Consider the following 26,330-nt stretch of genomic DNA (forward strand, 5'->3'; position numbering starts at 1 on the left):
TTTTCCTCACAAAAATAAAATTAGAAATTAACTATCCCCATTCTCTCACCTTCTCTACTAAAGTGTCCTCCAATAAAAAAAAACAAAAAACAGCCTGCCCGAAATCTAACTACTATTTGCCAGTCAAATACAATACATCTAAAAAGGATTTCTTGATGTTCTGGGAATGGGGGAAGCTAAAAAGTATCACTCGCCCTGGCAGGTATGGCTCAGTGGCTGGGTACTAGCTCATGCACCAAGAAGCTGTCGGTTTGCTTCCTGGTCAGGGCACATGCCCAGGAGCAGACACAAATCCTGGTAGGGATTGTTCAGGAGGAGCCAATCGATGTTGCACTCTCACATTGATGTTTCGGCTCTTCTTTCAAAAAAAAAGTATCACTCAACCTAATTATTTATACCTCTGTGATGCTGAAATGAGCCTCACTCTCATGCAGAATAACTAATCTTCACTATTTTAGAAAAAAACAAGGCAGATTATGTCATTGGCATAAATGCTTTAACATTATTTGCCATTTCTTGGACAAATGAAGAGTCCAACAGCTTGAGTATCTCTCTTTTTTTGCTTCTAAAAATAGCAAAGCCTAATTAAAGTAGTCTTTAGCATCATGCCAACACATATTTCTCTACTGAGATTCTTTTCTTCCTGAACTTCTAAAACTAATGTAACTTTTTGCTGAAATATCTAGGTGGCAGACATCTTTAGGAATTCCACCCATCTTACAACAGCATTCCTTATTCTGAAAACAGCCTCCCAAGTTCCCAATCACTATGTATTTGCTGCATGACCCTGCTTCCCTAATCAAAGCTGATGGTATCAAAGGGCAACTTATAGAAGCCAAACAAAATCTCTCTCCCAGGAAATTGGAAATGGAACCGAGATACAGCCAGGTAAACTGGTTGACTAAAAAGAGGGATTAAAACTGTGGGGTGAATAGAAAAACAAGTTAGTTGACAGAATATAAAATAGCAAAGACGGAAATCCAACCTCTAGTCAAGACTTGAAGCCCAGTTATATTCCAACCCTTGAGTTTCTTAAAAGCCTATCTATAATAATAAAATTGTAATATGCAAATGGACCAAAGAGTCAAACAGCAGAACGACCATCCCGATGACCACGCTATGACACGTTCTGGAGCCAGGCCAGCCAAGGCGGGTGCGATACGATTGCTTGGGGAGCCTACCATCGCCCCACAATTGCCCTGCAGAGGGAGGCCCAGGCCACCGGCTAGCAGGGTGATCAATCCGGGGCTCCAAGATCGCCCCAAAGAGAGAAGCCTCTGCGATCGATTCGGGGACTCCGCGGAACCAGGGAACCAGGGGTGTGTGGTGGCAGACTCGGGCAGCGCCAGGCCAAGGTAGTACGGGCAGGGGGCGGGGCTGCGAGGCAAACAGGGATGCGAGTCCCCTGGCAACTGGGGTTTGGAGGCAGCCAGGGCTGCAAAGGCATACCCCTGCACAAATTTTGTGCATTGAGCCTCTAGTGTTTATTAAAAATTCTTTTGCATAGCTCAAACATACATCAAATTAGCTTCTAGCACTTAAAACCAAAAAGTCCTAGCTAATATAACTCACCTTCTTCGTCATCTTCACCGTCTTCCTCTTCATCTTCATCTTCCTCTTCAGCAATACTGTCTACTGTTTGGCGATCATCCTCATCCTCATCCTCTTCTTCCTCTACATCCACATCATCATCATCATCTCCTTCTTGCTGTTCCTCTTCTACTTCTCCTTCATCAGAATATTGACCTTCTTGGGGAACAGAATTCCGATCAGGAGAAATGGGCTCAAAGTAATCTTCTCTATGTGGAGTATCCTCTTCCTTGTCACCAGACACTGGAAATTTGATTTAAGGCACAGATTATTTTTTAAAATTTACTTTTCATTTACAGTTGACATTCAATATTATATATTTATCATCTCTTCTTTATCCATTTGTCTAACAATGGTCACCTAGATTGCTTCCACATCTTGGCTACTGTAATAATGCTGCAATGAACATGTGGAAGAATATTTCTTTTCAAATTAGTGTTTTGGATTTTTTAGGATAAATACCCAGAAGTGGAATTGTTGACTTGGATAGTTCTATTTTTAATTTCTGAGGAACCTCCATACTGTTTTTGCATAGTGGCTGCACTAATTTACATTCCCATAAATTACGCATGAGAGTTCTCTTTTCTCCACATCCTCACCAACACTTGTTGTTTGTTGATTTACTGATGACAGCTACTCTGGCAGGTGGGAGGTGATAGTTCAATGTGGTTTTAATTTGCATTTCCCTAGTGATTAATGTTGAGCATCTTTTCATATGTCTATTGGACATCCGTATGTCCTTTTTACAAAAATATCTGTTCAGGTTCTCAAGGCACAGATTATTTTAATAGTTTAAATAACATGAGGCAGCAGAATTGGAAACTGCAATTAGTGACATTTTGAATGATTTAGCTTATATTTTTTTATAAAAAGCTTGTTTTTAAAAAATGCTAAGAATATACACTGTACAACTTTATATAGTCAAAGTTAGTCAAGTATAATATTTTATGTTCTAACACCATAAACTAGTGTTCTTTTTATCTATTAAATATGCAGAAATTTATCTCTTCCACTACATAGTGCTTATTTTTACTGATACTCTTCTGTGCATAACACTATAACACATTAATACTTTATTTTCAAAGCAATGTTCATATGCCAACAAAAAAAATATAAAGTATTAACACACAATATGAAAGGGAGAGGACCATTCACCAAGATTTTATTACTAGCATCTAATTTCTTTCTTTTTTTTTTAATAATAATAAATCTTTATTGTTTAGATTATTACAGGTGTTCCTCTTTCCCCCACCCATAACTCCCCTCCACCTGATTCCCTACCCCACCCCTACATCTAATTTCTTTAATCAAAAAGCACTATTAACATTAATCAAGAGGGTTAAAAAACCAGCACTGATTTTATTTGTACCTGGCAAAGGCATAGGATCGTCTTCATCATCATCGGGTGGAGGGGGTCCTGGCGGAGTTCTTGGTCCCCGTGGCTGTGGCCTTGGAGGGCTTCCATTAAACTGATCTTCCTTCTCCCCATCAGCTAGAGTTTTATTAGAGTCAGAAAAGGAACTTTCAAGTTATTAAAGTATAGAGAAACGAATGCATGACAAAAATACTACTCATGATTTGAGATTTTCATCTTCAGGATTAATTGATCAACTTTTCTGTCCTGATGTCTAATAGAAATTTTGCTAATTTATATTAATGAAAGTCAGAATTTCTGACTTTCCACATACCAAAATATAATGTGTATACTCTTGGCCATTATCCCAAAGAAATTAACTTATTTTCCTGCAGGAAGGTATACATGAATGTTCACACCAGCTTTATGTGCAACAATCAACTACTGGAAACTACGGTACATAAATATTCTTCAAGGACTGACTGGTTAACTAGATTATAATACATTAATTATAATACATTAACTAGATTATAATACAACATAATACAACTCTGGGGGGGGGGGGGGAGAATGGTCCTAACCGGTTAGAACCTGTGGACTAAAGGATCCCAGGTTCTTTTAACATAGAGCGTTGGCCTGCGGACTGAAAGGTCCCAGGTTCAATTCTGATCCAGGGCATGTACCTTGATTACCCCACATCCACAGTAGGAGGTGTGCAGGAGGCAGCTGATTGATGTTTCTCTCTCACCGATGTTTTTAACTCTCTATCCCTCTCCCTTCCTCACTGTAAAAATTCAATAAAATATATTTTTTTAGATCTATTAATATTTTCAACAAAGAGGATGAAGGTTACATATAATGGAATATGATTCAGCCACAAGAAACAATAAAATCTTGCTATCTGCAACAAACCAGATGCACCTGAGTACTATGCTGAGTGAAATAAGTCTGAAAGAGAAAGACAAATGCCATTTGGCTTCAGTTATATCCGGAATCTAAAAAATAAAATAAAGTAGACTCAAATACAGAGAACATTTTTAGTTTTGCCAAATGGGAGAATTGCAGAGATGGGTGAAAAAGGTGAAGGGATTAAGAAGAACAAACTGGTCCCAGCCAGTTTGGCTCAGTGGATAGTGTGTCCACCTGTGGACTAAAGGATCCCAGGTTCAATTCGGCCAAGGGCACATGCCCAGGTTGCAGGCTTGACCCCCCACAGTAGGGGGCATGCAGGAGGTAGACAATTAATGATTCTCTCTCATCACTGATCTCTCTTCTCTCTTCTCTCCCTCTCTCCCTCTCTCCCTCTCTCCCTCTCTCCCCCTCCCACTCCCCCTCCTCCTCTCCCTCTCCCTTTCCCTCCCTACTCCTTCCTCTCTAAAATCAATTTTAAAAAAAAAGGGAAGGGGGCCTCAGGGGTGATTGTTCTAAGTTTCCAAAAACTTAAAAGACAACCAAATGCTTGATTGGATTCTGGTTCTGGAAAAATAAACCGCCTAAAAAAAAAGAGGTACAAACTGGCGGCTGCAGAATCACCATGGGGATATAAAGTACAACATAGAGAATATAGTCAATAGTATTGAATTAAGGTACACGATTTATTAGGGTGATTACTTTGTGGGTTATATAAATAAATCACTGGCTTGTACACAAAATGTTTTGTGTGGGTTTTTTTTAATATATTTTCTTGATTTTTTACAGAGAGGAAGGGAGAAGGACAGAGTTAGAAACATCGATGAGAAAGAAACATCGACCAGCTGCTCCTGCACACCCCCCACCGGTGATGTGCCAGCAACCAATGCATGCCCTTGACCGGAATCGAACCCGGGACCCTTCAGTCCGCAGGCCAATGCTCTATACACTGAGCCAAACCGGTTTCGGCCACAAAATGTTTTTATTTATTTTAAAGAGAGGAAGGGAAAGGGATAGAAAGAAACACCAATGAGAGAGAAACATCATTGATCAGTTGCCTCCTGCACACCCCCTACTGGGGATCAAGCCTGGAATCCCTGACCAGGAATCGAACCATGACCTCCTGGCACTGAGGATCACTGGCTGGGCTTTTTCAATTCTTGTAGAGATAATTTTTATAGTAAACTATGAATAACCACTTGATTACATTATCATGTACATATTTAAATTTTTTAAAAGCATTGTAGGAAAGTAGAGGAAGAAAATAACATGTAACCACTTCAATATAAAAGAAACTCTTATAGGAAAAAATGGGAGACTGATAAATACCTTGTCAAGTCTTAAGCAAGGTTCAAAAGATAGAAGAGCTCTCTGAATTACCTTTTCCTGCTATAATGAACATAAATGATGTCACGGACAAAAGCAAGTTTAAAATTCTCACCATGTTTTGGGTTCTTTTTCAAATTGGGTTGTGGTTGAGGAGGTGGTGGAGGTGGAGGTGGTGGTGGCGGAGAGTCTCTGTCATGACTGATCACTCTATCCACTGATCCGTAGATTGCCAGTGTCAGACAATTATACCAGCCTCTTAGCACCAAACCATCAGTATTCACCTGATTTGTCAGGGGAAAATATTTTTTAAATTAATGTTTTAATATGTTACAAGTAAATTAATATCAAATTACTTTGCGGTTCAACTAAAGTCCTAAAAGTATGCTGGAAATGCAAAAGTCAATATTGGTGAAAATTCACCCAGAGGCACAGCTTTTATATGGCCCTCTAGAGTTACCATCTCTAAGCTTGTCTCAAGAACATCACCAGTCCCACACCATATGTGAATCCTGTTCAAAAAGCAGAACAGATTCCTAACTAAGGGATCAGAAATGAGAATGAAATTAAGTGGGAGTTACTGCCAATTAATTAATTAAACCCAATAGTTACAGGGGTAATGGAAGTGCACAAAAGTATAAATTGTGCTCAGCCTCAACATTTATAAAGTCCATAAAATTGTACAGCATTCTTTTTACATGCCCAACTTAAAACATGCAGATAATATTTTATGTACCCATGTTGTACTTAAAAAGCATTAAACAAACTGTTTTTGCAAAACTTTTTCCTAAAATGATCAAAGACTTTATCAATGACATTAATCTCCAATACTCTTATAAAATAAAAATAACAATTTTTCCCAGAACTTATCTACATTAATTCCTCTATATTCACAGTAACTATGAGAGGTAGTCAGAACAAATATTATCAACAGATAAGAAAATCAGAGTGTTAGTAGAAAAACCTGGATTAGCCCCGGACTTCTGAGTTCCCTTTACACTCTTCCATGTTAGGTAAAAATGAAGTTATAAGTGGTAATATGACCCCTTCTAGAGGTACAATAAGGAACAAATTACTATTCTCCTGGCTAACTCTAGCAAACTCCAGTAAAGGGAAATTGGGGATAAGAAAAAAGGCTTAAAAACTATGCCCAGGGTTTGACAGACTCTAAACAGAAATCCAACTAGAAGATAAAGAAATAAGGAAGGAAATTTTCCTAAACAGGGCACAGAGGATTAAACACCATACTTCACCAAAAACAAAGTGTGCTGAGTAATTTCAAACTAGATCACAATTATTTTTGCATTTAAGATCTTCCATGATTCAAATCTAGATGCTTCTAGAACAGCATTTGGTTTATCAAGAAAAAAAGACATATTTTTTATATGAAAGGAAGAAATATGAAATATGTATTTTTTAGGAAACCTTAACTAAAGCACAATAGTGTTTAATACTTTTATTCTGCAAATAAGGTGACCTACTTATCATCTTCGGAATTTGCCCACCTAAATATAAGAAGGGAAAGCACAGACGCTGACCTCTTCCTGACTCAAATATAAAATCAGGAGAAAAAGAGCTTTATAGGTTGAGAATGACATTACAATGTCTTTGCTCCATTTTAAAGTAGTTTCTGGGTTCAAGAGGAATCAAAGAAGTAATGATGATATTCCACAAATAAGCTGACAATCTGCATCACTAGTTTACTTGGACCAAAAACTCTGAATAGAGGTGAAAACAAACAGTAACAAATTGAAAAATGATTTCCACTATTACCTTTGAGTTGGGTCTAAAGATGATGGACGTATTCTCATCATATTCCAGGCTGCCAAAAGAGTAGGAATAAATACATAGGCTCAAATACTGAACATTACAGTTCATGAAGAAGTCTTCCTAGTTTCATATATTTTAATAAAACCATGCTAAATTTTCATTTTAATAAACTACAAAGTTTGGGTTTTATTTACCTCCCCCAAAGTGTTTTGTATTTTGTTTTGTTTTTAAGTATAAAACGAACCCTCTAGAGATTCTAATATAATTGATTTGGGGTGAGTGTAGGTATCAGTATTTTTGAAAAATCCCCCAAGCAATTCTAATGTACAGCCAGAGTAAAGAACCATAGCATTAGAGTCTTAAAAAAATTTAGTCTACTGGGACCAAAATTTTAAGTCACCTATTTTTCCCTGACCGGTTTGGCTCAGTGGATAGAGCATTGGCCTGAGGACTGAAGGGTCCCAGGTTCGATTCCGGTCAAGGGCATGTACCTTGGTTGCGGGCACATCCCCAGTAGGAGGTGTGCAGAAGGCAGCTGATTGATGTTTCTCTCTCATCAATGTTTCTAACTCTCTATCTCTCTCCCTTCCTCACTGTAAAAAATCAATAAAATATATATATTTTTTAAAAGTTTTTACTTGTCCACATTAGCCAGCTGGGAACAGGTGGAGCTGGGATGCAGACACGGGCAACTAGACTCCACATCAACTTATGAACCAGGAGGTCAACAGTTGATTCCCAGTCAGGGCACATGTCTAGGTTGCCAGCTCAGTCCCCAGTGGGGAACGTGCAGTAGACAGCCAATCAATGATATATCTCATCATTGATGTTTCTAGCTCTCCTTTACCCTTCTTCTCTAAAATCAATTGAAAAAATAAAAATAAGCCAAAACCGGTTTGGCTCAGTGGATAGAGCATCAGGCTGCAGACTGAATGGTCCCAGGTTCGATTACGGTCAAGGGCATGTACCTTGATTGCAGACACATCCCCAGTAGGGGGTGTGCAGGAGGCAATTGATAGATGTTTCTCTCCTATCGATGTTTCTAACTCTCTATTCCTTCCTCTCTATAAACAAATCAATAAAATATTTTTTAAAATAAATAAAAATAGAAGGCACCTATTTTTATCAAATAGATACTGACATTAGAAAAACATTCTACAAAATTCAAAATTAGCTGCTTCAGATTATCTAGCTCCCCATCATTTAAAAGGTTAAATTATCAATATAACTTAATAATAATCAATGAACGACTACATATAAAGAAAACTGTTGCCGGGACCGGTTTGGCTCAGTGGATAGAGCGTTGGCCTGCGGACTGAAAGGTCCCAGGTTCGATTCCCGTCAAGGGCATGTACCTTGGTTGCGGGCACATCCCCAGTAGGGGGTGTGCAGGATGCAGCTGATCGATGATTCTCTCTCATTGATGTTTCTAATTCTCTATCCCTCTCTCTTCCTCTCTGTGAAAAATCAATAAAATATATTTTTAAAAAAAACAAAAAACTGTTAATTCCTGATAAATATAGAAATGTTTCTTTTTTTTCCTGCCTTTTACAGTTTTTTATTTCATAAATGAATTCTAAGTAAACCCATTTAATGGCCAATTATTTTGCAGATATCAAAGCAACTAGTTTTAATAATACCTACATGCATTAAATAATCCAAAAAGGAATTACCTATTAACAAAATTCTCATTGGAATTTTAAATTATGTGATAGTGTTATATAAAAAAAAAAGACAAAATATTAGCTCTCAATGTACTTACATAGTTTAATATGAATCAAAAGGAAATCTCTTCCAAATTATAAAATCATGGTATGTGTAAGAAATGAATATACCCATAAAAAGCAAACAAAAAATGGCTAATGTTTCACACAGTTAAAATTTTACTTTGTAAATAAGCTCAACATCTTCTTAGGAGCATGTCCCGTTTTTCATATTGCCAACTGATAAAATTAAATCCTGGGTTCTGGGGTCTACCACCAAATATATCCTTTGTCTATCTAAAAAATGAAGTGGCTTGGGAGGGCATATATGGGAGGGGGGGCAATAGTATATGTACAAAGATAATAATTTAATTTAAAAAATTAAAAATAATGATAATAATAAATGAAGTGGCTTGCTTACTAATTTATGAGTTTCTGGTGAAATTACCCAGTAGGTACATACCTTCCCAATCTATCGAAAACAGGGGCACTTGGTTTGCTTACATTGTTAAAGAATAAGTCTAACTGAAATGTGTGCGGAGATGTCTCCCTGTGAATAAAACAAAATTGAAATGTCAGCTTTTGCAATAAACAGTTCAAATTATAACAACAACAAAAAATAATAAGTGCAAATTTAAGATCAATTCTAGAATTAAGATATAATATTCCTAAGATTTAAATAACTCTTGAGGACTCCATGTTTGACATGAGCACCCAAGATTGGATCTCCTGGCAAGGAACTGAAATCTCCCACCAGCAGGACAGTTCAAAACGAATTCTCCAGCCCTAGTCAACTCTGGACTCTGCAGCCAGGCCCAAATCTTAACCATAACCTCAAAAGGAAACTTGAGCCAATTATGCTACTCCCCGATTCCTGAACCTCAGAAATAGTTAGATAATAACTTTTACTGTTTTAGGCTGCTAAACTCATTTAATTTGTTATGCAGCAATAGGTAACAGACAGTTCTTAACCAAAAGCAATACAATTAGAGTAGACTGTAGGATACATTATCATTACTCCTTTCCCTTCTACAAATATCTCCCTTTATAGGAAAAGTAGGAAGAAAGAAATTATAAAAAACATTCATTTTTATTTCCTTAAACATGGGAAAAAAGATAGTCAATCATAATTTTTCAGCTTAAACATTAAACATTGTTTTGTTTTGCATTTGTCTTTATTTTTTAATGACCTGAAAATATGTGAAGATTTTATATCACAATTATAAAAAAATGAGTCCTTAACTTTGAATCTGTACCATAACACTTACCACTAAGTAGCTGATTTAACTCCACATAATAGAAAATGAACTATCACAGCATGCACATAATAAAATGTGGTATTGAAACATAAGCTTAATACCTATGCTATATGCTAAAAATCTAGTTATATTTATTATATATATTCATGTTTCCACAACCAAAATTTAGTTTAGATCTCCAATACATGCATTAAAAACAAAGATGAATATTCATATTATAAAGATCAAATTCCTGTTTTATGTCAGTTGTTCAGAGCAACAGTTCTTCACAATTAAACTGCTTTTGTTTATATAACATTTAACTACAGAATTCAAATAGCAAAGACGACTGGTATAAAGAGCTTTGGGAATAAACACAACTGAAGCTTGGGAAGCATATAACTCAACTAGCAGAGCTGAGCATGCAGAAGTTTTATAACTATTAATAAATGCTGAAATTTATCAACATCATTATGAAAGAGTTCTACAATATTTAGACAATACAGTGAGTTACATTGACAGAATTTCTAAAGCTAAATCATCCTTACTTGATCCAATATTTGTAACATATTGATGGATTTAGGTCAGTGGTCAACAAACTCATTAGTCAACAGAGCCAAATATGAACAGTACAATGATTAAAATTTCTTTTGAGAGCCAAACTTTTTAAACTTAAACTTCTTCTAACGCCACTTCTTCAAAATAGACTCGCCCAGGCCGTGGTATTTTGTGGAAGAGCCACACTCAAGGGGCCAAAGAGCTGCATGTGGTTCGCGAGCTGCAGTTTGCTGAACACGGATTTAGGTATATAAACTGTATGTGTTGTTTAGGATTTTTACATATTTTTACATATTGTTCATAAGCAAAATGGACTTATAGTTTCCTTTCCTTATGCTGTCTTTATCTGACTTAAGGTGATACCAGCCTAATAAAATGAGTTTATAATAAAATGTTAATTTTCTTTCCTTGGGGAAAAAAAGTTTCTACTGAAATCTATATAATTTTTTTAACCAATGTCACCCCAATAAATTCAATAAACAAAAAAAATGAATATGTTACTAGGAAAGCCTTTAGTCAAAAATAATTTATAAAAGGAAAGCTGACTTACCCATATGCTCTGTTGTCAGGCAGGTTGCTATGGGCTCTTACTCCTGGGGGTATGACTCGGACTTCATTAATATAAACCACACATGGAAAACGAACCACATCTATATGAGAACTTTGCTTTAAAAAGGAGACAGGGAAGGACATACTGTAAGTAAAACACTAAGTCAAAATTTACTCATTTTAAAAGAAATTATTCATCTTCAATTTGTTTTATTCAGATTGTCACAAATAATCTTCAACTTCTTATCATTAAAATATTGCTATTAGCCGGGACCGGTTTGGCTCAATGGATAGAGCGTCAGCTTGGGGACTGAAGGGCCCCGGGTTCGATTCCGGTCAAGGACATGTACCTTGGTTGCGGGCATATCCCCAGTGGGGTGTGTGCAAGAGGCAGCTGATCGATGACTCTCTCTCACTGATGTTTCTAACTCTCTATCTCTCTCCCTTCCTATCTGTACAAAAATCAATAAAATATATTTTAAAAATAAAATAAAATAAAATATTGCTATTATATTACTTATACTATGTAAATAATCTTTTTAAATAGTTGATGATAAAATGTACCTAGTTAAATCTTTCTATTTGTATAATAACATTTTCTACAGTGTATTTTACTCCCTGATGCTTTGTTTAAGCCAATACAGATCTACAATCCCTTTTTGGAAACCTCTAAAGTCAAATATCTTTTAGAATCCTGACTTTTTTCAGATCTTTAAAAAGCTAACATGATACAAATACTGCTCATTACTTAACACCTACAGTGGCTTCTAGGATAGTACCTTTTCATCAAAACATTAATATTTCTGCAGTTACATATATAACAATCACACTAAATAAAGTTTCAAACTAGCATCATGTCAGTTCAGATCAGACTGCATGCCCAAATGAATTCAGGGCAGATTTTTCTAGCATTTTTGAATTTTTGAATTATAGATAAGGGATTGTGGATCTGTATTTAAATTAGCTTAATCTCTTAAACTTAACACACTAACTAATATTAAGGCACAGCATAGTTGAAGCGAACCCTCTCTGAAATTTAAAAAAGAAAAAAATACGCAAACTAAGTTTATCATAATAAGAGAAATGGATAGCACAAATTCAGTATATACTTATTTCTTTCTATCAACTGATTTAAGATCAAACAAATGAAGCTCTTGTGATCAATAATTTAAAAAGAAAGTTTCACATTGTTTTTGGACTATTTTACATCAACTTTTCTTAGGAGTTCAGTCAGTCATCATTACCTAGTGATCAAAGCAAGAGAATCTACCAGTGGTTCTCAGCCTTCCTAATGCCGCGACCCTTTAATACAGCTCCTCATGTTGTGATGACCCCCAACCATAAAACTATTTTCCTTGCTACTTCATAACTGTAATGTTGCTACTGTTATGAATCATAATGTAAATATCTGTGTTTTCCGATGGACATAGGCGACCCTGCTAGCGGTTCTCACCCTGTGGGCCTCAAGTCTAGACAGGTGCCTCTCCCTTGTATGCCCACAGGTTGAGACCCGCTGCTGTAGAGCCCAAGAACATCGAAAAACACATAATTACAATTCACTAACAGTAGCAAACTGTTAGAACCACTGATCTAGGACCTCTCTCCTGAGTCCCAGACCACTCTATCCAACTGCCAACTGGAAATCTCCTCGTAAATGTCCCCCTAGACCACAAACTCAACAAGGCCAACGGTATCAGTGAGAGCACCACTACCCACACAATGGCTAAAGAGAAACTATTAGCATCCCTGGCTTCTTTTTCACCTAAACCATTCATTCATTCATTCATTCATTCATCCAAACATCAAGTCTTATTCACTAAACCTCTAAATTGTTTTCAAGTATATGCAATTCCCTCCATTCATGCTGTCACATAGTTCTAGACACTATGCACTCCAATGTGGAAAAAAAAACCAATAGAGTATAAGTGGTTTTTATTTCTTGTTCTCCAATGCATTTATTGCAGTGAGGTTGTTTTAGAATGTAAATGTATCACTACCTTGCTCCTTACTATTCCTAGGCCAAACTCCTTGGTCTTAAAAACAAATCCGAATGTATAGCCCAACATACCATGTTCTTTTTCACCTCTATTATGCTACTGTCTCTGCTTAGAATCTTCCCACACTCCTGTGATGTCAATTTTATCTTGAAAGATGAGCCAGATCAAGTCTAGATAGGTGCCTCTCCCTCGTATATCCAAAATCTCCTATCAGCTGGGCTACTATATACCCTTTTGTACTTTTTGAATTTGTACCTCAAACATGTACTACCTAGTAAAAAAAAAAAATATTTTTAAGCCCAGCTGGCGTGGTTCAGTGGTTGAGCATCAACCTATGAACCAGAAGGTCAACAGTTGATTCCCAGTCAGGGCACATGCCTAGGTTGCCGGCTCAGTCCCCAGTGGGGAGCATGCAGGAGGCAGCCAATCAATAATTATCTCTCATCATTGATGTTTCTAATTCTCCCTTACCCTTCCTCTCTAAAATCAATAAAAAACAAATTTAATTGTTTAAAAATGAAGCTTGCTTTTAAAATGTTATATAGGTGTACGTCTTGATTTATAAAAGATACATTATACATCAGTAAAGATATCACAAAATAGTATTACAGTATCAGTACATTAAAGTGGATGATGGATGTATACATTTAAGCATATGCAGGATGGAGCAAAAGTACATTTACAGTTGCTCATATAGAAAATACAGTAATAAATAATAATACAAAAATAAACCGTTTCACATACTTGCAACTGTAAACCTACCTTTGCCCTACCCTGTATGTATTTACTAGAGGACTTGGGGGGGAAAGTTTTTAATTAATAATAGCTGAGACTAAGAAAAGTTAAACTATGAAAGCTTTTGCTTTTTATAATTTTTAATTTTTCTATAATGAAATTAAAATTTGCCAAAATAGCCCAGCCAATGTGGCTTAGTGGTAGAGCATCAATCTATGAACCAGGAGGTTATGGTTTAATCCCCAATCAGGACCAATCAATGATTCGCTCTCATCATTGATGTTTCTCTCTCTCTCTCCCTCTCCCTTCCTCGAAATCAATAGAAAATATTTTTTAAATTTACTAAAATAAGTTATTTTTAGTTTTTAAAAAGTGGCAAACAAACCACAAACACAATATGCAATTCATTTAGCATCCTAAATATTTCCCTTGTGAAACTTTAGCACATGCCTGGGCTTTGGGCTTGATCCCCCGTAGTGGGCATGTAGGAGGCAACAGATCAATGATTCTCTCTCATCATTGATGTTTCTCTCTCTCTCTCTCCCTTCCTTCCTATCTAAAAATCAATAAAAACATTTTTTTTAAAGCTAACAATGATTACTGCCCATTTGCTAACTCTAGCTTTCACTACTCCTCTAATCTTTTTGTCATGATTTGTCACCTCTAAATATTTCTGAACCATTTTTAATATTACTGATAGATTACCAGTGGTTGGCAAACTCATTAGTCAACAGAGCCAAATATCAACAGTTCCACTGAAATTTCTTTTGAGAGCCAAATTTTTTAAACTTAAATTTCTTCTAACACCACTTCTTCAAAACAGACTTGCCCAGACCGTGGTATTTTGTGGAAGAGCCACACTCAAGGGGCCAAAGAGCTGCATGTGGCTCGAGAGCCGAAGTTTGCCAACCACGGGATTAACCTACCTATATATTTTACTAATCATATAATTTACCTGCTTAAAAGCTACCAATTTCCTACAAAATAAAGTTTACACTCCTTTGCTGAGCATTCCACAACTTCCATGACCTGTGTTAGTACTGTCATTCAGGTGTCACTGTGTACTGCTACCTTCAGCACCACTGTGGAAGAGTGACCACTCCAGAATGCCCTCCTGTCTACAATCTTGCACCCAAAGACCAAGTTCCTATGCCGAGTGCCTTGATGAACTCTGCCCTGATAATCTCAAATGAAGTGATCTCTCCCTCCTCTAAACTCACCCAGCCTTTATTTGAACCAAAAAAGGGAGCTAAGTAAATATTGATTAAGGTCCTAATATGTCAACAAGTGATGGGCATTTTGGAAATAAAGGTGATAAACCCCAAGGAATTCCCACTCTGTCTCTTCATGTAATCAAACATTCTAACTTAAGTTATAATGTTGTGGTCCGAATCTCCAATACTTAAGTTATAAACGTCTTAAGAACAAACATCTCGATGTTCCATATCTCCCCCACAAATTTCCACTTCTTCAACACTCAGATCAAATATGATCTCTACTAAGCCTTTCCCAATCATTGCCAGAAGAAGGTATTTACCACCACACAACTGGTCCTATCCTTCCTGGTCCTCAATGTTTGTCTAAAAATAAAGAAGTAGTAGCTTCTTAAATATATAAGTGGTGAACGCCAATTTCCCTACACTAATTCATCATATGCTTGTTTCATTTTTAACTGTTCTCTATTTCCGTACACATAATGGGCTTGTTCTGATCCAATTCTGCTGCCTCCATCCTGAGTTTTCTAAAGCCTAGGTGTAATTAGTCAGAAAAGTGTGATCACTGAACAGAGAGCTAACTGACCCACAGGAAATCAGAGACCACAAATGAACTCATTGTTAGTAAAACATGCAAAAGTTTCCAAACTTTTTTTTACAGACCTATGAACCATTTGTTAAAATAATTAGAAAGCCAACGTTGTTGGCTCTATTTTGTCAAGGAGCGCATTACGATACAACCACTACCCTCTATCATTGCTATCTCCAAAGAAAGAACATTCCCTAAAAGGATTACGTTTACACTGAAAGAAAGTGTGGGCTCTGAGGTGTTTAAAATTTCTCTATGGACGTAATGTTCATTCTCTTTCCCCCCCCCATTTTAGATGTTTAATAATGTCTCACAGTTGTGTGTACACAACACAGCCAAGTTCCCTTCTGGTGTCCAAGTCAGTTTGTTCGTTTTTTAATATTTTATTATTTTTTTTTACAGAGAGGAAGAAAGAGGGATAGAGAGTTATAAACATCAATGAGAGAAACATTGATTAGCTGCCTCCTGCACTAGGGATGTGCCCGCAACCCGTACATGCCCTTGACCGGAATCGAACCCGGGACCCCTGAGTCCACAGGCCGACACTCTATCCACTGAGCCAAACCAGTTTCGGCTCCAAGTCAGTCTCGGACAAAATCATGACGTTCATCTCCCTGCTCCCATATTTTTTCCAAAACAGGCTAAGAATTGACACTCTCCTGCTCTTCTGTGCCGCCCTAAATGCTCCTTCCACGGGATGTAATGTCCACCCACCTCCGATGATCATAAGGAGAAATAGAGAAAGTACACCGTTAACAGTAACAACAATAATAAGGATTATAATAACAGTACTAGTCACGGTGGAGGGTAATACGAATACTAAGTTTTGCCACGCAATTGCGAAGTGCCTTGTACCTAAACCATGTGATTGACATGTGATTCAACTTTATGTGGCAGGCACTGTTATTAAGTCTATTTTACAAATGAGTAACGCTCATCCTGAACGCTCCGTTCACTTCGGAAACATGACGCCGCAATTCCCCCCCTTCACCTCTCAAAACGACTCTCCTGGCAACTGACAGCAATTAAATCTGAACATCCGCCCCCTCGCAGGGGGCCCCCACGCAAAGCCCTTCCGTGCAAAGACGTCACGTCCTCACGGGGGACTCTTAAGCCGAACGGGTGTCACCCCTGGGCAGCCTCGCTCCCGTTAGAAAAGGGACCTGCGGCCGAGACCGGTGTGGCTCAGTGGACAGAGCATCGGCCTGCGGACTGAACGGTCCCAGGTTCGATTGCGGTCAAGAGCATGTACTTCAGTAGGGGGTGTGCAAGAGGCACTGATCGATTACTCTTTCTCATTGATGATTCTCTCTCTTCCTCTCTGTAAAAAAATCAATAAAAAAAAATATATACATATATATATTTTTTTTTAAAAAGAAAAGGGACCTGGGAGGAGGGATTTAGGAATCGCGAAGCCATCGCGACCCGCTCGGCCTCCGGAGCAGCTGTCAAACACAGGCCATCCGGGACCCTCCCAAACTCCACCTGAGCGGACCCCCGAGAACCGAGGTATCTTCCAGGCCCGAAGCTGACGGGGTGAGGGGGGCAGGGGCGCAAAGCGAGCAGCGCAGCCACCTCAACCGGAGACGCGGGGGCCTAGGACCACGCAGAGCAACGGCCCGGCCCCGCTGCCCTCCGCGGACGTGGTGCCCACACCCCGCTGGGGGAGGGGGTGTGGACGTGCAGCACTGAAGGCCGCCGGCGGGAGGGAGCGTCGAAGCGCGCCTACAGGATTTTTTTTTTTTTTTTTTTTTTTGGAAACGTCCCACAGCGGAGAAGCAGAATCGGAATCCAGAAGCGAAGCCTTACCTCGGCGCTGGGGTGTTTAAAAGTATCTAAAAATAGCAGTTCCATCGCCGAGTCCACCGCCATGTTTGCCGAGGACGGGAGGCGCGCGGAGGACTTCCGGGGCAGCCCTGTAACTGCGGCGGCGGCGGCGGCGGCGCGGCGGCCGCGGCCCTGGAAAGGGAGAGGCGGCCGCACTTCCGGTGCCCCGAGCGCCAGGGCCGCCAACCTCGGCCTATCCGGAAGCGCGGTGCCGCCGGAAGCCTCTGGCCCCGCCCCCTCCAGCGCGGCGGCGAGAGGCCGAGGGGGGACCGGCGGCTACGGTGGCTCCAGTGGTCCAAGTCCTGTCGTTGTCTCGCGTTACTCAGCCACGGCGCCCGCCAGGGCAGCCTGAGTGCCAAGGAGGCTTTGGAGAGCGCGGTGGTGAGAAGGATGCCGGGTGAAACGGTCATCAAGAGCCTTTGTAGGGCTGGCAGGAAGAGGCAGCATTGAGGGAAGAATAGTGTCTCAAAACGAAAAGGTTAGAGGAAGAGACAGGGACAGAGTTAGAAACATCGACGAGAGAGAAACATCGATCAGCTGCCTCCCGCACACTCCCCACCGGGGATGTGCCCACAACCAAGGTACATGCCCTTGACCAGAATCGAACCCAGGACCTTTCAGTCCGCAGGCCGACGCTCTATCCAAGGAGCCAAACCGGTTTCAGCAAAAGATAAGTTTAATCATTTGAGAATGGTAAATCAAAACCACAATGGGGATAGCTCCCTCTCTCTCTCTCTCTCTCTCTCTCTCTCTCTCTCTCTCTCTCTCTCTCCATATATATATATAATTTTTTTTTTTTTTAATAAGAGTTAGCAAGGATGTCAAGAAATTGGAACCCCTTGCCGAAACCGGTTTGGCTCAGTGGTAGAGCGTCGGTCTACAGACTGAAAGGTCCCAGGTTCGATTCCTGTCAGGGGCATGTGCATTGGTTGTGGACACATCCCCAGTGGGGGGGAAGTGGGGGTAGGAGGCAGCTGGTTAATGTTTCTCTCTCATCGACGTTTCTGGCTCTCTCTCCCCCTCCCTTCCTCTCTGTAAAAAATCAATAAAATATATATTTTTTTAAAAATAAAGAAATTGGAATCCCTTTATATTGCTAGTACAGTTACCTTGAAAAGCAGTTTGGCAATTCTTCAAAAAATTAAACAAAATTATCATATGATCCAGGGATTTCACTACTAGGTATGTGCCAAAACAATTGAAAACAGGTACTCAAATACTTGTACACACATATTCACAGCAGAACATAGCTAAAAGGTGAAAACCACCCAAATATCCATCAACAAATAAATGGTAAACAAAATGTGGCATATACATCCGCCCTGACCCTATTGGCTCCTCTTTCCCCTCAATAGATTGGATAGTCTATTATTTGTAACTTCAGTATACTCACATATTAAGCTCTCGTGCCCAATCACTTTATCCCTTATTTACTGACAGGTGCGTGTCCCCCTTGTACCCTGTGAGCTTCCAACATGTGATCGTGTCCTGTCCGCCAACACATCCCAAGTTTCTGACACAACAGTAAACACTCAGAAGTGTTTCTTGAATGAACTGATTTATTTTTCACTATTTTAAATCACGTATAGAATTCTATTTTGTGCATGTTTTACATATCGAATGATGTTCTATGGAGAACAGCCTTGAATTCCACATTGGAATTTGTCTCGTATGGGGAGAGTGAACTGAGGAATTGAGTTGAGCATTGGCCTTTTTGAAAAGAGAATGTGAATATAGAAGAGATAATGCCAGGAAGATCATTCTGTGACATTTACAATGAGTTGAAATAGAAGGAGCCTGGAAGCAAAGAGGTCATGAAGAAATTTATTTTAAAAATTCATGTGAGCCGAAACCGGTTTAGCTCAGTGGATAGAGCCTCTGAGGGGTCCCAGGTTCGATTCTGGTCGGGGGCATGTACCTTGGTTGCGGGCGCGTCCCCGGTGGGGGGTGTGCAAGAGGCAGCTGATCGATGATTCTCTCTCATCGTTGTTTTTAGCTCTCTGTCCCTCTCTCTTCCTCTCTGTAAAAAATCAATAAAATATATATATTTTTTAAAAAAGTCAGTCAGTCTTTAAAAAAAAAAATTCATGTGACGGGATTTGTATTGTTGGCAGTGGACATGGAAAAGAAGAGAATGAGAAGACACATTGAAAAGAAAGAAATTATAAAAATTTGTTAAAATTGTCTCTGATGACTACCAGGGATGCATAGAACTCATTGTTTACTGATTACTCAATACTCTAAAATTCTGATAACAGAAATAAAGAGGGGAAAGGATAATGAGGTAATAAGTTAACCTATTTTAATAAAGTTTACTATTGTTATTATTTAAATTTTTAAAAATTATGTTGAAAATTAAAATCTCGGGCAAAAGGTCTACATTTTGGACTCCAAAGCCTACTTGCAATATTGAATGCCACCTGCTGGCAGAGATGAGTGACTACTCTCTTAATTGCAAACCTACAAACTTAAGCCATGCTTGTTACAGCTATCTAAATGTCAAACATTTGGATGGTAATAGGGATTTCTATTCTTTTTTAAAATATGTGTTTTTATTGGTTTCAGAGAGGAAGGGAGAGGGAGAGAGAGAGATAGAAACATCAAAGATGAGAGAAAATCGAGCCCCCATCCCACGCATGTATCCTGACTTGGAATTGAACTGTGATTTGGATATAGTTTTATTTTTTAAATATTTTAACCTACCCTTCTCCATGGTAAATTAGTAAAATCTCATATAGTGCCTACCAGATATTGTTCAATAAATATTTATTCCTTTCTTCTACCTAACCACCTCAGAGCTGGAGGGAGAATCCAGACTTGTAGCAGGGGTTTAGTTCTCAATTTGTAACCCAGACCACCCTTTCCGTAACCCAGATGTCCATTTGAGGTACCAGACGGCCCCCAGGGGCCCAGACGTCCCTCCCTGGCCCTAATGTCCTACCAGGACCCAGACCTCCATCCGGGTCCCAGACCTTTTGTTATTCTTATTTTATTGATTTTTCACAGAGAGGAAGTCTGAGATAGAGAATTAGAAGTATCCATAGGAAACATCGACCAGCTGCTTCCTGCACACCCCCACCTGGGGATGTGCCTGCAACCAAGGTACCTGCCCCCGACTTGAATAGAACCTGGGACCCTTCAGTCCACTGGCCCACACTCTATCCATTGAGCCAGACCGGTTTTGGCTAGTTTGAGTAATTTTTATGAAGAAAAAAACAAGTTTCTGCCCTTGCTAAATAAATGTTGAACATTTCCAGAATACCTGTTCATTTCATGGGGTACCAGGTTTTCAATCCAGCCCCGGGAGTAACTGTCATCCTGTCAAGAACAAGGGACAGGGAGGGAAAATAAAAAGGGAACACACCCTGGACAGGGCAGCAAAAGAGTGTGAATTTACCAAAATGCATTCTCAGTTTCAGCTACTAGGGGGCAGAATTGCGGCAGCAGTCACGGTGGGATGTTTCCAGAAGGGGAGAAGCTGGAGGTAGAATCAGGCATCTAGCCAGTAGAGAAGCGTGAAAAGGTGCAGGTCAGAGAAGGCACAGGAAGCATGGGGCTAGGAGAGCAGGCAGGCAGGAGTGAGGGTATGGACAACCAGGAGCAAAACGCTGAGGCGGGGGAGGCTCGGAAACTGCTGAGCTGCAGGCTGAGAAAGGCTCATCCAAGCTGCAGAACCTGGCATTGCCTCCACAAGGGTCCCCATGGTGGAAGCTGCTGCAGACAAGGCTCTGTACGTCTGGGCATTTGAACCTCTGTGGAGGGTGGGGGAATGGTCTAACTCAGGAAGAACCATTTTCCGAGGGAACCGCCCAGGAAGGCTGGAAGGGATCCAGAAGCAAGTACAGACAGAAAATGGAGGTGTGTAAACCGGTGGTATGATTTTTTCAGGGGTGTGGTGAAGAAATTCTACTTGGTCAGTGAATGGATGATTGAAAATTTCACCAGCTCACCCAGCCGGTATGGCGTTGACCTTTGAACCCCCCAGGTTGTGGGCTCGATCCCCAGTGGGGGGCATGAAGGTGGCAGCCAGTCAATGCAATGATTCTCATCATTGATGTTTCTATCACTCTCTCCCTCTCCCTTCCTCTCTTTCTGAAATCAATTAAAAATATATTTTAAAATAAATAAAATGTCACCAGCTTGCTTTTCTCTGATCTTAAAGCTGTGATCCCAGTTCAAAATGCAATGCCTGCCGAAACCGGTTTGGCTCAGTGGATAGAGCGTCGGCCTGCAGACTGAAAGGTCCTAGGTTTGATTCTGGTCAAGGGCATATACCTTGGTTGTGGGCACATCCCCAGTAGGGGGTGTGCAAGAGGCAGCTGATCGATGATTCTCTCTCATCGATATTTCTAACGCTCTATCCCTCTCTCTTCCTCTCTGTAAAAAAATCAGTAAAAATATATTTTTTTTAAATGCAATGCCCAAGAAAAATGGAATACTTGGAATACCAGTGACTTACTCAACACGTGTTAATTGAGCATCTGCTTTGCAGGTGCTCTTGTCAGGCTGAACCAGTAATAAACAAGTAAACAAACACATAGATAGAATTGTCAGATAGGGAAAGGGCAAGGGAGAAAATGAATCAGATACCAAGAAAGAAAGAGTAGGCAAGTTGGGAGAATCATCAGATAAGATACTGAGAAAATGTTCTCTCCTAGTGATATCTGAGTCAAGGCCTAAAGGTGAGAAATCTTCCATGCAAAGATCTCTGGGAAGAACCTTCAGGCCAAGGGGCAGCAATGCCAAGAGGGTTCAGGACTCTGTTATCTAAAGCTCCATAATAAGGGGTTGGGTTATTTTTCTACTTGAAAATCATTAGACAGTTTTCAGCAGGAGAGTGGTCTGACTTCATTTACATTTTTTAAAATATATAGTTTTATTATTTTTATTTTTTTAAATATATCTTATTGATTTTTTTACAGAGAGGAAGGGAGAGGGATAGAGAGCCAGAAACGTCGATGAGAGAGAAACATCGACCAGCTGCCTCCTGCACACCCCCCACCAGGAATGTGCCCGCAACCAATGTACATGCCCCTGACCGGAATCAAACCTGGGACCCCTCAGTCCGCAGACCGACGCTCCACCACTAAGCCAAACCGGTTTCGGCTAAAATATATAGTTTTATTGATTTCAGAGAGGAAGGGAGAGGGAGAGAGATAGAAACATCAATGATGGGCCTAGCCGGTTTGGCTCAGTAGATAGAGCTGTCAGCCTGCGGACTGAAAGGTCCCAGGTTCGATTCCAGCCAGGAACACATGCTGGGGTTGCGGGCTCCATCCCCAGTAGGGGGCATGCAGGAGGCAGCCGATTAATGATTCTTTCTCATTATTGATGTTCTATCTCTCTCTTCCTCTCCCTTCCTCTCTGAAATCAATAAAGAAATATGTTTTTAAAAAAACAAAAAAGAAAAAAAAAGAAACATCAATGATGAGAGAGAAGCCTCCTGCACAACCCCTACTGGGGATTGAGCCCCCATGGGCCCTGAACAGGAATCAAACTATGACCTTTTAGTTCACAGGTCAACACTCAACCACGAAGCCATGCTGGCTGGGCCATTTATATTTTTAACTAGAGACCCAGTGCATAAATTCGTGCATGGGTGCACTCTGGCTGGCCCACTCAGACTGGGGCCAATTGGGCCAGGCCAGCCAGGGGGTGGGGATGCAGGAGGTTGGCCAGCTGACCGGGCCCCTGATCCAGGAGGTGGAGGGCCTATTAGGGGCAGGGATGGCCAGGGGAGGGGCCCCTGGTCAAACTCCCAGTTGAATTCCCCGTCAAGGTAACAATCTGCATATTAGCCTTTTATTATATAGAATAATGCTCTGTGGAGCGTCAACTCAAAGGAGGCAAGAATGGAAGCAAAGAGGCCAATTAGGGAGAAATTGCAATAGTTTCCATGAGAGACAATGGCGGATGGATTAGAGCTGTAGCTGAGGGATGGTGAGAAGTAAAGAGATTTTGACTTCGTTTTACAGGTGGGTGAGAGAGGAAAGGGGAATCATAGGTGACTGCTAGGTGCTTAGCTTGAACAACTGTGTGGATGAAGGTGCTGTTAAATGAAATGAGGAAGCTTGCAGACACAGCCGGTTATTTGGGGTGGAAATGGGTGGGGGGAATCCAGAGTCCTATTTTAGACATGGTAAATTTGAGGTGCCTAAGAGATATCCAATGGAGATGTCAAGTAGACACCTGTTGAAGAAAGTCAGGGATGGGACTATAAATACTATTAGCATAAGGATAGTACAGTATTTAAAGCCAGCTGCCTAGCCCAGCCAGTGTGGCTCAGTGGTGGTGCACAGACCCATAAACCAAGAGGTCACCAGATCCATTCCCCAGGTTTGGGGCTCGTTCCCCAGTTAGGGGCATGCTGGAGGCAGCCGATTGATGTTTCCATCTCTCTCTCTTTCTTTCTCTCTCCCCCTTCCTCTAAAATCAATAAAAACATATTAAAAATAATAGTAAAGCCAGTCGAAACCGGTTTGGCTCTGTGGATAGAGCGTTGGTCTGTGGACTGAAGAGTCCCAGGTTCGATTCTGGTCAAGGGCCTGTAGCTTGGTTGCCGGCACGTCCCCGGTGGGGTGTGTGCAGGAGGCAGCTGATCGATGACTCTCTCTCATCGATGTTTCTAACTCTCTATCCCTCTTTCTTCCTCTCTGTAAAAAATCAGTAAAATATATTTTAAGTAAATAAATAAAAATAAAGTCAGCTGCCTATAAGTGGGATCACACAGGGACAAAGTGCAGACCTGGCAGAGGAGAGTCCAGCCAGAGGTCTGCGAACTTGAGGAGTGAGGCAGGGGAGTGGAGCCAACAAAGGAGCAGAGAAGTACAAAGCTGAGAGGTAGGAAATAAAGACCTGAATGTACCTCCAGCTAAGAGGGTGTGCCTCTGTGTCTAAGCCGTAGGGCAAGATAAGAAAGAGAAGTGATGATGACCTTCACAAGGATAGTTCCAAGGAGTGAGGAAGTTGAAAACCCACCGGAAACCTGGTTTTGATTATAGGGAAAACTTCCCTGAAAACAGATTATCCAGAAAGAGAGGCCTAGACAGATAGGTCAGAAGTCCATGCAGGGCACTAAAAACAGACCCGAAATAAAAGAGATTCCCAACCTGGCTAGAATGTCAGAAACACTAAGGAGCTTAAACACCAAAATAAAACAAAAACAAAAACAAAAAAAAATAGTTGCCTAGTCCGGGCTGGTTTAGCGCAGTGGATAGAGCATCCCAGGTTCTATTCCAACCAGGGGCACATGCCCTGGTTACAGGATTGGTCCTCAGTAGGGAGTGTGCAGGAGGCAGCCGATCAATGATTCTCTCTTATCATTGATGTTTCTGTTTCTCTCTCCTTTCCCTTCCTCCCTAAAATCAATAAAAATATGTATTTTTTTAAAAAGCTTCCCAAGGGGGTGGGGGGCAATGGTAAGATATATACCCAGATAATAATTTAATAAAAAAATTAAAAAAGCTTCCTAGTCCCTTTCTAGATCTACTGAATTAGTAGAAATTCAAAACACATATATCTATCTATCTATCTATCTATCTATCTAGATAGATAGATAGATAGATAGATAGATAGATACACACACACACACACAAAACAGTCCTTCCTTATCCCCAGTGGATGTCTGAAACCACAGATAGTACTGACCACTGTATATACTATGTTTTTTTTTCTATACATAAGTATCTATGATAAAGTTTAATTTATAAATTAGGCATGGTAAGAGTTTAATAACAACAACTAGTAAAATATTATAACAATATACCGTAATAAAAGTTATGTGACTATCTCTCTCTCTCAAAATAGAGCACTGTGCTTACTCTTCTTCTTATGAAGAGGTGAGTTGATACAATGCCAGTGTGATGAGATAAAGACAAGTGAATAACATAGGTGTTTTTTTTTAAAATATATTTTATTGGTTTTTTACAGAGAGGAAGAAAGAGGGATAGAGAGTTAGAAACATCGATGAGAGAGAAACATCGATCAGCTGCCTCTTGCACATCCCCTACTGGAGATGTGCCCGCAACCAAGGTACATGCCCTTGACCGGAATTGAACCCGGGACCTTTGAGTCTGCAAGCTGATGCTCTATCCACTGAGCCAAACCGGTTTCAGTGAATAACATAGGTTTTGTGATTAAACTATTTTTGACCTTCTGACAATATATCAGAAGGGGGATCATCTGCTTTGGGGGGTCCTGCATCATTCAGCCAGCACATGATGATTGGCTGTCAGGATCAGATGATGTTGATGGTTGGGAATCCTCAATAGCTGAAGGTTTTTTTGGTGTGTTTTCCTTTTCTTTTCTTTTCTCTTTTTAAAAAATATATTTCATTGATTTTTCACAGAGAAGAAGAGAGAGGGACAGAGAGTCAGAAACATGGATGAGAGAGAAACATCCATCAGCTGCCTCCTGCACACCCCCTACTGGGGATGTGCCCACAACCAAGGTACATGCCCTTGACCGGAATCGAACCTGGGACCTTTCAGTCCACAGGTCGACGCTCTACCCCTGAGCCTAACCGGTTTGGCTGTTTTTCTTTTTTCCCCCAAAAGCTTTTGGAAGAACATTGTGATCAGAAGTTGTTTCTTTTTAAATCATCAAGGTGTTGCTGCATTGGTTGTAATCCTCTGGTCATCACCTGGGTGACCTCAATGTGGCATCACTTCAAGAAAACACTCTGTCATTTTTGTAAAATAAGATACTGGAACCCCGAGACAGTCGATCTGATAACCCAGAGGGCTGCTCAGTGACTCAGAGGCGGGGATGCCCTGGACAAAGCAATGATTCACCTCCCAAGTGGGATGGAGTGGGAGGGCACGAGATTTCATCACGCTCCTCAGAGCTGCACACACTTTAAAACGTATGAAGTGTTTATTTCTGGAATTTTCCATTTATTATTTCCATATCACGGTTGGCCACAAGGTAACTGAAACCACAGAAAGTGAGACGGTGGATGAAGGGGACTACT

General features: G+C 40.2%; 1 protein-coding gene across 4 annotated transcripts in view; it reads right to left on the reverse strand.

Annotated features, from left to right (window-relative positions):
- VIRMA (vir like m6A methyltransferase associated) overlaps window positions 1-17,496 on the reverse strand; it is a 46,984-nt gene extending 29,488 nt beyond the window's left edge. For 2 of the 4 annotated variants that reach the window (XM_036436521.2, XM_036436519.2), the window contains exons 1-7: window positions 17,342-17,496; window positions 10,999-11,114; window positions 9,116-9,202; window positions 6,953-7,001; window positions 5,295-5,463; window positions 2,960-3,082; window positions 1,573-1,833 (exon numbers count right to left, since the gene is read on the reverse strand). In XM_036436521.2, coding sequence (XP_036292414.1) covers window positions 1,573-1,833; window positions 2,960-3,082; window positions 5,295-5,463; window positions 6,953-7,001; window positions 9,116-9,202; window positions 10,999-11,114; window positions 17,342-17,404 — 868 coding nt within the window. In that variant the 5' untranslated portion in view covers window positions 17,405-17,496. The remainder of the gene's footprint in view (window positions 1-1,572; window positions 1,834-2,959; window positions 3,083-5,294; window positions 5,464-6,952; window positions 7,002-9,115; window positions 9,203-10,998; window positions 11,115-17,341) is intronic. The other 2 variants (XM_036436520.2, XM_036436522.2) reach the window with 2 other exon arrangements.
- Between the last annotated feature and the right edge of the window lie 8,834 nt (window positions 17,497-26,330).

This window comes from Pipistrellus kuhlii, unplaced genomic scaffold (assembly GCF_014108245.1).
Source record: "Pipistrellus kuhlii isolate mPipKuh1 unplaced genomic scaffold, mPipKuh1.p scaffold_m20_p_14, whole genome shotgun sequence".
Taxonomy (NCBI): Eukaryota; Metazoa; Chordata; class Mammalia; order Chiroptera; family Vespertilionidae; genus Pipistrellus; species Pipistrellus kuhlii.